General features: G+C 46.3%; 1 protein-coding gene across 1 annotated transcript in view; it reads left to right on the forward strand.

Annotated features, from left to right (window-relative positions):
* Positions 1-14208, forward strand: part of TTLL10 (tubulin tyrosine ligase like 10) — a 114661-nt gene that overhangs the window by 50844 nt on the left and 49609 nt on the right. The window contains exons 4-5 of the mRNA XM_040325993.1: positions 7705-7823; positions 10803-10914. Of these exons, the coding sequence (XP_040181927.1) occupies positions 7705-7823; positions 10803-10914 (231 nt within the window). The remainder of the gene's footprint in view (positions 1-7704; positions 7824-10802; positions 10915-14208) is intronic.

Below are 14208 nucleotides of genomic sequence, written 5' to 3' on the forward strand. Positions count from 1 at the left end.
GTCATACCACTGGCTCCTCCAAGTGGCATTGGCTCGGAACTATGTAGGCACCATCAAATAGGAGGTAAATCAGCCAGAGCTCAAGGAACCCCTAGCCACCTCTGGGGGAACCCTTGTTGAGAATGGCTGTCCTAGACGCTGTTAGAATTTTTTCTGCTTCTAAAAGCTAAATAGTGTTAGGGTTAGGGCGGCTATTGATGTTCTTTGAGCTTCAGCGTCTAGGAGCAGAAAACAAATTTACAAAGTTTTTATAGTGTTTTTTTTTTAGCAGAAAAATCTTTTGTGTAGTGTTTTGTCCATCATTTTTCTAGCTTTAAGAAAATGCTAGTGTGCATAGAGCCAATATTCACAAGCCTCAGTTCACACTGCTATGGCTTGTCATGCGACTTGAGAGTTCTAGTCGCTCCCCATTAACGGCAATGGAACCATCCTAATCGGTGCGACTCAAGTCACAGCAGCTTAGGATAAGGTTCCTGCACTACTTTGGGGTGACTTCATCACGACTTGCATTGACTTCTGTCAATGAAGTCTCAAGGAAGCCGCAATAAAGTCGAGCAGGACGTAGGCAGTCAAAGTCGCGTGACTTTGAAGCTGCATAGATGTGAACCAGCACTGAAAGAGAAGTATAGACTTATACAATAACAAACATTTATGTAAACAAGCCTATACTCACCTAAGTGTATGCAGCATCGATCCAAAAGCTGCATCTGTCCCGTGCTCACTCTGCAGTGAGAACGGAGCGATCAAACACCAATGATTGTTCAGTTCTCCCCACTGTGACTGTCAGTCACCAGCTCTCTGCTTTTCCCCTCCAAGCCGCCAGGACCACCAGGGAAGCCCCTAACATGTGGATGGCCAGTTAAGTCCCCCATGGCCATCCACATGTGCGAATGGGCACTGATTGACACTATTATGGCACAAATAACATTTATGATCCCCAGCAATGCCACCCACCAGTGTCCATCAGTGCCATCTATCATTGCCCTTCCGTGCCACCTATCAGTGCCACCCATAAGTACCCATCAGTACTGCCTATGAGTGCCCATCTGTGCCGCCTAATAGTGCCCATCAGTGCTGCCTATGAGTGCCCATCAGTGCCACCTATGAGTGCCCATCAGTGCCGCATAACAGTGCCACCTATCAGTACCGCCTAGCAGTGCCCATCAGTGCCGCCTAGCAGTACCCATCATTGCCACCTCATCAGCCGCCACCTCATTGGTGCTACCTCATCAGTGCCCATTAGTGCCGGCTTATCAGTGCCCATTAGTGCAGCCATATCAGTGCACGTCATTGAAGAAGAAAAGGTAGTTTTTTACCCCAAAAAATTACAGAAACAAAGAAAAACATATTTTTTTTTCAAAATTTTCATTTTTTTTTATTTGTTGCACAAAAAATAAAAATCGCAGAGATGATCAAATACCACCAAAATAAAGCTCTATTTGTGGGAAAAAAATTATAAAAAATTTGTTTGGGTACAGCGTAGCATGACCACGCAATTGTCATTCAAATTGCGACAGAGCTGAAACTTAGCCTGGGCAGGAAGGTGTATAAGTGCCTGGTATTGAAGTGGTTAAAAATAGTGTTGATTGTAAGTGAACTTCCACTTTAAAACGCTCAGGAAAACAAAGGGTTACGAGAATCTGGTCTCCTTCTGTATATATGGTATAAACTGTAGGAGTGTTGAGGGACTTTGCCAAGTAAACAACAAAGTTATAATTCTAGACTCTCAATATTTCATCTTCTCGGGGGAACATTCTGATTGGAGGGAATGGAAGTCTGATGCGCAAGAAATAAATATTGGATCTGCTGGGACTTGTTGAGGTCTCCGAGCATCACTCTTGTTTACTGAGTTTCTATTACAAGATACAGCAAGGGTTTTATTTTATGTGTGTGTGCCGAGCCATAAGCTGAATGAGTACCACGAGAAATGTGAGTCGCTAATAGCCAAAGTGCTTTGCTGCCCGTATACCAATATCCTCCGTCACCGGTGGGCCGTGTTATCGGTTAGAAATGGATGCTTCTTAGTTATTTCCTGGGTGGTCTTCGGTAGACAGATAACATACTGTGATAAATCTCAATATAAGATTATTATCCACCTCTGCCCAGCCTCAATGCACACAGATAGAGCTACCGGGAAACATTCTCTCCTATTAAACCATGGCTTAGAAGTAAACTATGGTGGATCTAGCACAAGGGACAAATCGCATACAATATACATTATCATTGATTTCATTAACACAGTGTGGGGCTCCTGGGCCAAGTTTTCAAATGAGAAAAACCTCCCTGATACTTTAACAAGCAGCTAAGTCATTAAACTACGGTATATTCTTACTTATATGCTTACTTTTCCTTCTTTTTGTTCAGTACTTGCACACACCTTTGTTGATTGAGGGATATACCGTATTTATCGGCGTATAACACGCACCCCAATTTTAAGAGGGAATTTTCTGGAAAAACACATTTTTTTAATAAACAACTTTGAAGCAATCTAAGCCAGTCTCTGGGGTGTCCCTCAGACTTTCCTGACAGATGGGAGGGGAGGGACAAAGCTAGGAGAGCAGAAGATCTCATGCATAATGCTGGATCGCAATGGGGTTCAGGCAAAGTAATCATAGAGCCTGGGATGTCCCAAATAATGAGACTAGATTTCTACAAGAGAGCGGTGTCAATGCTGCAATACACGCCGGCTGATTTATACAATTCATTTTGGCCAGTGGCAAGGATTGGCCGTCCACCTAATAAAACTTTGTGTACGGAGTACACTTACCTCTCACACATACCTCGGAGGGGAAGGAGGGGGATGAGCGTCCACCGGAAATCACTGAGCTGTCATCTCCTCTCCACTCGGCTCTCATGTCACACACGCACAGTTCCCGCCTCCGCCATCGGCATTGGACCATCTCCTGTGATAGACAGAACACTAGTCCAATGCTGGTGGCAGAGGCGGGACTGTGCGTGTGTGACGTGACAGCCGAGTGAGAGCCGAGAGGAGATGACAGCTCTGTGATTTCCGGCGGGGGCTCGCCCCCCTCCTTCACAGGAGATGGTCCAATGCCGATGGCGGAGGCGGGACTGTGCGTGTTTGACGTGACAGCCGAGTGAGAGCCGAGAGGAGATGACAGCTCTGTGATTTCCGGCGGGGGCTCGCCCCCCTCCTTCACAGGAGATGGTCCAATGGCGATGGCGGGACTGTGCGTGTTTGACGTGACAGCCGAGAGGAGATGACGGCTCGGTGATTTCCGGCGGGGGCTCGTCCCCCTCCTTCACAGGAGATGGTCCAATGCCGATGGCGGAGGCGGGACTGTGCGTGTGTGACGTGACAGCCGAGAGGAGATGACGGCTCGGTGATTTCCGGCGGGCGCTCGTCCCCCTCCTTCCGTGATTTTCCCCCTATTTTCAGGGGGAAAAAGTGCGCAGTATACATCGAAATACGGTACATATAATGCTAGTTTAGGCTTTGGTGTACAAGAATTTGTTTTTTTTGGTGACAAATACAGATGTTGCCTAGTTGTTTTTCACAGTCTACATTGTATTTGTTCATTATATTAAAATCATAATATGTTCTAATAATATGTAATAAAAAAATTATTACAAAAAGCACCTTTAGCTCAGGCCCTCTGCTCCCTGCTCATCACTATCACTAGTAAACACAGAAGTCTGGCTTCTGTATTTACAAGTGACAGCCTGTCTCCCAATGGCTCCCACAGATCCGATCTCCTGAGCAGCTCCCTCTGAGTGCAGGATGGGGACAAGGGAGATGCAGGTGCCCGGTGTGCACCCCCACTGGATGGTCTCCCTCCCTACCGAGGTGGTACTAGAGCCAACTGGGTGCTTCAGTTTAATACAGCAACAAAAGTAAGACACATAAGAGATGGTGGAGGTTTTAAGAAGGGGGGGATGGGGCAGTGGAGGGGGGGTTGTATGCAGAGGTCAGACCTGAAGAGGGGTGAAAGTGTAATGTGGATGGGGAGATGCAGAGGTAAGCAGCTGGGGAAGAAGGCTGAACTTGCACTCTGTGTGTAGTGCACCCCTGAACTCTGCACTATGTACATAATGCACCCCTGAACTCTATACATAGCACACCCCTGAACTCTGCACTATGTATGTAATGCACCCCTGAACTCTGCACTATGTACGTAATGCACCCCTGAACTCTGTACATAGCACACCCCTGAACTCTGCACTATGTATGTAATGCACCCCTGAACTCTGTACATAGCACACCCCTGAACTCTGCACTATGTACGTAGCGCACTCCTGAACTCTGCACTAACACCCCCCACACTATACACTTTGTATGTAATGCACTCCTGTTATTTAATGCCCCTTTAAGACCCTCCCACTGTTAGTAACATTTGTCCATACCCACTACTTGATGCGGTTTGGAGGGTGTATGTGGGGACTTTGAATGAGAAAAACAAAGCCCTGAGTAAAATAAAAACATGGTTCACTACTCTAAGTGAAATGCATCTCAACTTTAGAGAATATAAAAATGAACCTGTCAGTTTTTTTTTTTTTAAACCTTAATGCACTGCCTTGGAGCAAGCACCACAAGGTGTGTACTGTTATTGTATTAATTATAAAGCCCTCTTCTATACTTTGCCCATCATTAGAGGCTAGACTTCTCTGACTTTGAATTGGAAAACCCACCAGCCAGAGTAGGGTTCTCCAAACTTTCTAAGCGAAAGGCTGGTTTGCTGTCCTTTAGACATTTTATAGGGCCCAGACTGTAGCCAGTGGTATTGGAAAATGCCCCAGTGTCAATGGGAATACACAATGCGGCAGGCTTGGCAGCCAAAAGTACATTAGAAAGCATTTGTGGTCAGTAAGAGGAGGAATAGAGCCTCATCATCAGTATTAGTGAGAGGAATACTGCCCCATTGGTGTCATTGGAATGCATAGCGGGTTATTTACTAAAGGCCAATCCACTTTGCACTACAAGTGCAATTTCAAGTGCACTTCCCCTCACTGCACGGCTATGCCTTTCCTGACAGTGCCATCCATGCCCCATGCTGGCGCACCTGGTAGGGCTGGTCATCAAGAACTGTATTCTGTTCCCTAAACGGACTCGTTCCCTTGCGGTGACATCACTACACTATACAGTTTTCTGAAGCCTGAGAGGACCCTGTCACTGGATGGCCAATAGGAAGTGTCCACGTCACCTACCTGTAGATGCAGGTACCCAAATAAGGTCCCCCCCCCCCACTATGCTGATTAGAGGAAGACTTGGAACTTTGTGAATTACATCACCATGGATTTGGTAAAGGGTGTATTTACTGTAGGTAGTTTTATCTTCATCCAGCAGTTTGAGGGGTGTGTGTAGGAGTTTGGGGGGGGGGGGGGCACCTTACCTATAACCATACTCTAATGTTTAATCCCATTTTCTGTTCAAACTGCAAAGCAATTAAAGGCCAACATGGTGGATTTCATCATCCGCAAACAGATGGGATTAAAATTGTCCCTAAAAAACTGGCAGGGAAAATACGAATACTGTCTGTTTTCCCGTTTTTGATATTTCAATAAACTGTATTGAACCTATCAATGTATTCGCCATTTTCCACATAATTCTGGTGGTTGATTAAACTTGTGGATTGTAGATTTCTTAGCTTCTTATATGTTTACTTACAATTATACTGGTGGTGGATGAAAAGTGGTTGAAATTGACTGTAAATCCAGGTCTTATTTCATCGCTTTATGTATCTCCTAATAGTAGGTAATCATTATCAACTCTTTCCTATGTGACACAATGGGAGCGAGACCTTGGTTCTGGTATTGAGGGAGAGGACTGGAGCAAAGCTTGGACGTCAATTGCGAAATGTTCATTTAACACTTCCACCCTAGAGGCCGCTTATAAAGTACTCCTGCGGTGTTACTGGGTCCCAGCTAGACTAGCCCATGCCTATCCTGGCAGCAGTGATAGATGCTTTCGGAATTGTGGTCAACGTGGGGAGGTCCTCCATATATGGTGGTCGTGCCCACGCTTGATCGGCTTTTGGTCCAGGGTCTTTGGCTTATTACAGACATTATTTCATGTGACAATCCGTAGGGATGCCCAACTGGCTCTCTTACATTGCCCTATACCGGGCCTATTTGCGTCCCAACAGAAATTGGCCACGTACCTTTTTATTTCTGCCAAGAGGACCATTGCCCAGGAATGGAAGACTCCGTCTGTTGCTTCCAGGGGGTGAGATCCAGAATGACGGCTATGATGATTGATGAGCAGATGTCCAGTATATTGAAGGATTCGCATGCAAACATTTTGAAAGTCTGGAAACCATGGATAAGTTATTCCTTTCCATCCCTGTCCCTGACCAGTTATGGTCGGCTTTAAGAAACCTTGCTTCGGCGGGTCCCGTGTCCGTGATACTTGCCCTCTTCTGGGGCTCCTCTTTTTCCCTACTCTTTTTCTTATTCTTTCTCTTTTTTTTCACTGTTTGCTTTCCCTTTCATTGCTGTAACGGCTACCCCCTAGTAGGGAGGGTATCAGCCGTTGGAGACATCCTTTTCCCTGGCAAGTTGCGATATGCAGGTACAGCCGTATATCCCATCCACGAGATCCAGAGAGAGAGAGTCAGGTTCAGCTGTGAAAATAGCAGAATAACAATCCAATAGAATGCCCTTTCAAGAACGAGACGAGGCTACGTTTTGAAGGGTCAAGTAGGACTGATTTTTAATGGTTCACTCTGAGATTTTATACAGTCTTCAAGGCACATGAACAATCAAACTGTCCCCACCCACACATCACACCGTGGGGAAGCTTCAATCACATTCTTTGAGCTAATTACTAAACATTCCTTCATTAACAGAACTCAAACAAAAACACCATCACACAATGATCTCCTTCCAATCCACATCTCTAGACAGACGTTCTGTCTCCGACAAGTACATTCCACACATAAACAGTATTTAGCATACATAACACCTTTACACAAGGGACAATGAAATGTCTAGGAGTCTATGCAATTAACACCTTTCAAAAGAATGTGTCCCCACATTGAATAGCCAACAACTTGTGATATCTCCAGACATCCTGCAAACATGGATTATGATATCTCAAGACATCCTGCAAACATGGATTATGATTCACTTGCCACCCCATCTCCTGGCTCAATCTGTGCCCAAAAGTTACTCTACAATTAACCCTTTGTATGCCTCACTGCATGATGATTATAGATGTCCAGGCAGAATACATAGTTCCGTTACAATTGCTTTTTGATATGAAGGCCAACAATGTAGGCTGCTGTACTCCTGGGTACAGAATGACATTCGTGTCTATGACACAGGCCTAATTTTCAACCTGGTCCTCCATGGCCTGGGTTATAATTTGTCTTGGTGTTTATTACGTGTTCATGCACTATTTCTTATTTTGTTGTGCTGTCACCCCTGCGTGGGCAAACCATGGCTTGTTTTAATTTTTGAAAATCCAATAACATATTGAAAATGAAATTGACTGTAAATTGTTTCATATATGATCAATTTTAGACTAGTTGTGACTTGTGAGACAAAAAAATTGGCAAATTCCACTAATCCCATGTAAATGTTTGATTAAAAACTATACAGCAGACAATAGTAGGGCGATTGACATGTTTGATCTCTTTCATATTTGGATCTACAAAACATTCAAAAATAATATATATATTTTTACTTTGCTAAATGTAGGTTTTGTATTGAATGTTATCCCAACGAATAGACCTTGTTTTCTAGGGTAAGTGAATATTGCCTGAACAAAGGATGGCAACAGATCCATGACAACAAAAGAGGGGACTACAAGCTGAAATGGTGCGAAATCAAGAGCGCGGCCACCTACAATGCCTTCCGAGAAGGTTAGAATGCATACATTGCATGTTTAATGCTGAAACACAATACAGGCAGTCCCTAGGGTGACCACATGTCCCGCAATGCCCGGGACAGTCCCGCAATGTCCGGGACAGTCCCGCACTTTGCAGGTCTGTCCCGGGCACATTCATTCCAGGACAATACAGTGTCCCGGAATGAAACTGACACAGCCACCCCCCCCCCCCCGGGGCAATCTGATGCCCCCAAAAAAGCCCGCCACTTCATTGCTTTACACACTGACAGTACTTGTCCTGGTCAGGAATGCCTGGAGGAGCACAATCCTGCCCCCTGCTTGTGATTGGAGAAATCATGAATCTTGTGTCAAATCACTGTGCTGTGATTCGTTACAGCACAAGCTAATTTTTGGAAAGGGAGGGTGTCCCTGAATGGTAGTTTGGAAATGTGGTCACCCTAGCAGTCCCCCAGTTGCATACATCTGATTTACATACAGAAACAACAGGAAGTGAGAGGAAATCTACCCCTAGGAAGGGAAATTCTCTCCTGTAAGAGTTGTTATGTGAAAAGGGTATCACCACTGAAGCTTTATCACCAATCCTTGTTTTCACAACAACCCAACATTTTCAAAATCTGAATGTCACAGGGACAGAACGTGAAGCCCTGTACACAAGGCCCGGGTTCTCGTCAGGAAAAAAAAAACGTTGATTTTCTTGACGAGATTCCTGGCAAGATTCTCTTGCCGGCCGAGTGTACACACACACCATTCAAAAGAACCACCGTTCTTTAGAATGGCACGAACGCTGTGACGTCATCGACTACAACGAGCATGCGCTCGTCACATTCGATGCCGCCGCCATCTTGCTTCACCCTACCTATTCCTTGGAAGCTACCGCGCATGCGTCAAAGTCATTTCGAGCATGCGCGGGTTTCCACGGAGAGGTAAGTATACACACGCTCGGGTTTCTCGCCAGGAAAACACTGCCGAGAATCTCACAATGAGAAAATAGAGAGTAGGTTCTCTATTTTTCCTGTTTCCTACTGCACATGTTTAAGTCGCGCTGCACTTTCTTAATGGTCCAACTGTCTTCTGTAACTGTGGGCCAGATTCAGAAAGATCAGCGGATCTTTCTGCTGGCGTAACGTATGTCATTTACGTTACGCCGCCGCAAGTTTTCCAGGCAAGTGCTTTATTCGCAAAGCACTTGCCTGTAAAGTTGCGGCGGCGTAGCGTAAATCACCCGGCGGAATTCAAATTCGGCGGTGTAGAGGGCGTGTATCATTTAAATGAAGCGCGTCCCTGCGCCGAACGAACTGTGCATGCGCCGGCCACTTACACCTGGCGGATCTTAGGGATATCTATGCGTAACTGATTCTCTGAATCAGTCGCATAGATACGACCGGCCGGACTCAGAGATATGACGGCGTATCAGGATCTCAGTATCTCTTTCTGAATCCGGCCCTGTGTGTCTCCCAGAAGGCAGCAGAGGGAAGGAGGAGGGGCCGTAAATAAGTAGATCAGCACGACGATTGCAGCGATCTTATCCAGAAGTGTGAGCGAATACATGGTTCTGACCGTCATTCTATGCGTTTAGGCAAAAAACCTTCTGTATGCAGCAGCCCCCATAACCGCCCCCATGCCGCTCTCGACCCAGTGATGTCCACGAGAGCCTTGGCTCTTCGGGGACTCGCGCGCCTGATTGGCTTTTTGCAGCAGCAGGAGCCATTGGTTCCAGCTGCTGTCAATCACAGCCAGTGAGCCAATCAGGAGACAGAGAGGGCAGGGCCGAGGCGCGGGACTCTGTGTCAATGGACACACAGACCCCCGGGTCAGAAGCGCACCTGCTTGAGTGCCCCCAGAGAAAGCTGCTTGCTGTGGGGGCACCCGGCAGGAGGGAGGGGCAATGAGCGCCGTTGGGGAACCAGAGAAGAGGAGGATTGGGGCTGCTCTGTGCAAAACCACCGTACAGAGCAGGTAAGTATAACGGGCCAGATTCACAAAGAGATACGACGGTGTATCTACAGATACACCATCGTATCTCTGACTTACACTGGTCCTATCTATGCGCCTGATTCACAGAATCAGTTACGCATAGATAGGGCTAGATCCGACAGTGTTACACTGTGTTACACTGTCGGATCTATTTTTAAATTTAAAAATGGCGCCGGGGGCGTTCCCGCTGATTTACGATAAATAATATGTAAATCAGCGAGATATGCAAATTCACGAACGTACGCAGACCCGATGCAGTCTTCTTACAACGTTTCCGTAGCGGCGTACCCGTCGTATACTTACCCCTTCTTTTATCAGGCGCAGCCAATGTTAAGTATAGCCGTTGTTCCCGCGTCGAATTTGAATTTTTTAACGTCGTTTGCGTAAGTCGTTCTCGAATACGGACGGACGTCGTTTACGTAAGCGTCGAAACCACTGACGTCCTAGCGACGTCAGTGGGAGCAATGCACGCCGGAAAATTTCGCGGACGGCGCCTGCGCATTTAAATCGGCGCGGGAACGCGCCTGATTTAAATAGTACACTCCCCTAGCCGCGGAATTTGAATTGCGCCGGGGGAGTTAGGATCCGCCGTCGCAAGTTTGGAGGTAAGTTGTTTGTGAATTAGCCACTTGCCTCCTAAACTTGCGTGAGCGGATCTTAATTCACGTAGATCGAGCGGATCTATAGATCCGCTGCGCTACGTGAATCTGGCCCAACATGTTTGTTATTTTAATGTTACCCCCCAAGGGTTTAGTAACCTTTTCAATGAACAAGTTGAAATTAGAAGCTGATTGGCTACCATGCAAAGCTGCAGCAGATTTTGCACTCTCCAGTTTGAGTAAATCAACCCATTTGTCTTGTACCGCCCTGCAGATAAAATAGAATATAAGATATACTTCCATAAGTTGTTAGTATTCTGTTTTCATTGCAAAAACATAGCCAGCAATAATGAGGTTTTGCATCTGCTTTGTATAAAAATCCCATACTTTACAATAATGCTTTAATGTTTTATGTTTAGGTGAACAACTTTTGTATCAAATACCTAACAATAAGGTGCTCACCACGAAGATCGGACTTTTGAGCAGCCTGCGAGAATATGAAAGAGTCATGCAAAAAATCAGCAAAGCCAGGTGTGCAATCATCTCTAATGACAGTAGTTGTAAAAGTGTCCCTAATATAGTGGTTAGGGAGCCATTTGTGGCTTTTTTATGAATCACTATTCACTTTATGTATTAGAGGTTAGTTACTCCATTAAAAGCCACTTGCCGACCAGCCACAGAACATATTCACTTACAACGGCGCATAGTTATGCCGTTGTAGCGTATCGAATATACGATACGCCGACGTAGCGCAGAGCGGCGAGCACAGTATTCACAAAGCAAATGCTCCCAACGTTGCGCCGGCGTAACGTAAATTCGTAGGCGTAAGCCAGCCTAATTAAAAGTAGGTGGAAGTGGGCGTGATACATTTAAATGAAGCGTGACCCCATGCAAATGATGGGCCGAACGAACGGCGCATGCACCGTCCCGTGGACGCAAACCAGTGCACATGCTCAGAATCACGTCGGAAATACTCCCTAAGATACGTCAAATCACTGCCTACGACGTGAACGTAACCTACGCCCATCCCTATTCACGTACTACTATGTAAACGACGTAAAATACGACGGCTGTTCCCTGGTCCATACCTTTGCATGAGCTGCGCCTCATAGATGGGGAATAACTATACGCCGGACGTAAGCTTACGTAAACCGCGTATATTAATGCACCGGGCGCAAGTACGTTCGTGAATCGGCGTATCTCACTCATTTGCATATTCAAATCGTAAATCAATGGGAGCGCCCCTTGCGTCCAGCGTAAATATGCGCCTAGAATCCGACGGCGTAGGAAATTTTCGTCGGTCGTAGGAAGCCTATTTTCAGGCGTATGTAGTTCTGTGGGTACGGCGCACAGATACGACGGCGCACATGGACACTTACGCGGCGTATCTCGAGATACGTCGGCGTAAGTGCTACGTGAATCCGGGCCATACTGCGTCAGGTCGGTTCTATTGCACAAAATGACGTACCTGTACGACGCTTCATGCAATAGATACTGTGGGTCCAGCTGACTAGATGTCCTCCAGCCACCCTTGATCGCTCCACGGAACAGGGATCTACCTATGTAAACAAGACGGATCCCCCTTCTGGAAGGAACAGCATTGAGATCTGCTGTTCCTAGTGATCAGGAACAGCGATCTCTGTGTTGTCCCAGTGAGCCCATCCCCCACATAGTTAGAACACACCCAGGGAACACAGTTAACCCCTTGATCGCCCCTAGTGTTAACCCCTTCCCTGCCAGTGTCATTTATACATTTATCAGTGCATTTTTTTTAGCACTGATCACTGTAATAGTGTCACTGGTCCCCAAAAAGTGTCACTTGGGGTCAGATTTGTCCGCCGTAATGTCGCAGTCCCTCTAGAAATCGCTGCCATTACCAGTAAAAACAACAAAAAAATGTTTTTTAACTCCATTAATCTATCCCCTATTTTGTAGACACTATGGCCCAGATTCACAAAGCACTTACGCCGACGTATAACAAGTTACGCCGGCGTAAGTGCAAATGTGCGCCGTCGTATCTGTGCGCCAGACCCACAAACAGATGTGCGCCTAAAACTAGGCTACACCCCGCCGACGTAGCTTACTTACGCCGGCGTAGGGTGGGCGCACATTTAGGCTGGGTGCATGGTGCCGCTCCCATTCATTAGCCATTCAAACATGCAAATAAGGGAAATACGGCGATTCACGAACCTGCGTGCGTCCGACGCAGGCTACGCGAGGTGCGCGTAAGTTGTACGTCCGGCGTAAAGTTATTCCCCATAAAGGAGGTGCAACCCAGCAGCAGACATGCAAAGGTCTGCACCAGGGAACAACAAGCCGGCGTATTTTACGTTGGACGTGTGTCTGGCTCGGCGTAAGTTACGTTCACGCCGTACGTAGTGATCCGGCGTAGTTTAGGTAGTTGTTCCGACGTGGTTGTGAGCAGGCGCAGGGGGATGCGTCCACGTCACGGAGCATGCGCAGTTCCTGATACGTATCTGTCTGGTGCTCGGCCCATCATTTGCATGGGGTCACGCCTCATTTGCATGGGTCACGCCCACTTACCTACCCCGGCGTACGCCTTCGAATCCCACGCCACGCTGGCGCAGCGTTGGGAGCACTGGCTTGCTGAATGCATTGCTTGCCTCTCTGCGCTGCGTTGGCGTAGCGTACATTGGTTACTCTACAGCGGCGTAATGTGCGCCCACACTCTGTGAATCTGGGCCTATAACTTTTGCAAACCAATCAATATACGCGTATTGCAATTTTTTTACCAAAAATATGTAGTCAGATACATATTGGCCTAAAATGATGAATATTTTTTTTTTGTATATTTTTTGGGGATCTGTATTATAGCGGAAAGTTGTTCTTTTTTTGTTTATAGCGCAAAAAATAAAAACCGCAGAGGTGATCAAATACCACCAAAAGAAAGCGCTATTTGTGGGAAAAAGAAGACATCAATTTTTTTGGGGTACAACATCGCACAAGCGTGCACTTGTCAGTTAAAGCGATGCAGTGCCATATCACAACAAATAGCCTGGTCATTAAGGGGGTAAATCTTTCTGGGGCTGAAGTGGTTAATGTAAAGCGTAATTTATATTTCAATACTTTGTCATGTTGTCAGTCATGCTGTCTCTTATTGTAAATTGATATATCCTTATTTATTACTAGCTTGTATTATAAGCTTACAATACAATTCACTCCGGCCCAGATTCAGAAAGACTTACGACGGGCCTATCTGTAGATACGCCGTCGTAAGTCCGAATCCACGCCATCGCAACTTTAAGCGTATGCTCAAACTGAGATACGATTAAATGTTGCTAAGATACGACCGGCGTAAGTCTCCTACGCCGTCGTATCTTAACTGCATAGTTACGCTGGCCGCTAGGGGCGTGTACGCTGATTTACGCCTAGAATATGTAAATCAGCTAGATACGCCTATTCACAAATGTACGCCCGGCCGTCGCAGTACAGATACGCCGTTTACGTAAGGCTTTTTCCGGCGTAAAGTTACCCCTGCTATACGTTCACGTCGAAAGCATTGGCTTTTTGCAGGTTAATTTGGAGCATGCGCACTGGGATACTTTCACGGACGGCACATGCGCCGTTCGGAAAAAGCGTCATTTACGTGGGGTCACAATAAATTTACATAAAACACGCCCACATCTTCCACATTTGAATTAGGCGGGCTTACGCTGGCCTATTTACGCTACGCCGCCGCAACTTTGCTTTGTGAATACTGCACTTGCCTGTCAAAGTTGCGGAGGCGTAGCGTAAATAGGATACGTTACGTCCGCACACAAATACGTTTTTCTACCCCTCTATGTTTATGTTCATTTTTTATGG

Source organism: Rana temporaria, chromosome 10 (genome assembly GCF_905171775.1).
Source record: "Rana temporaria chromosome 10, aRanTem1.1, whole genome shotgun sequence".
Classification (NCBI taxonomy): Eukaryota; Metazoa; Chordata; class Amphibia; order Anura; family Ranidae; genus Rana; species Rana temporaria.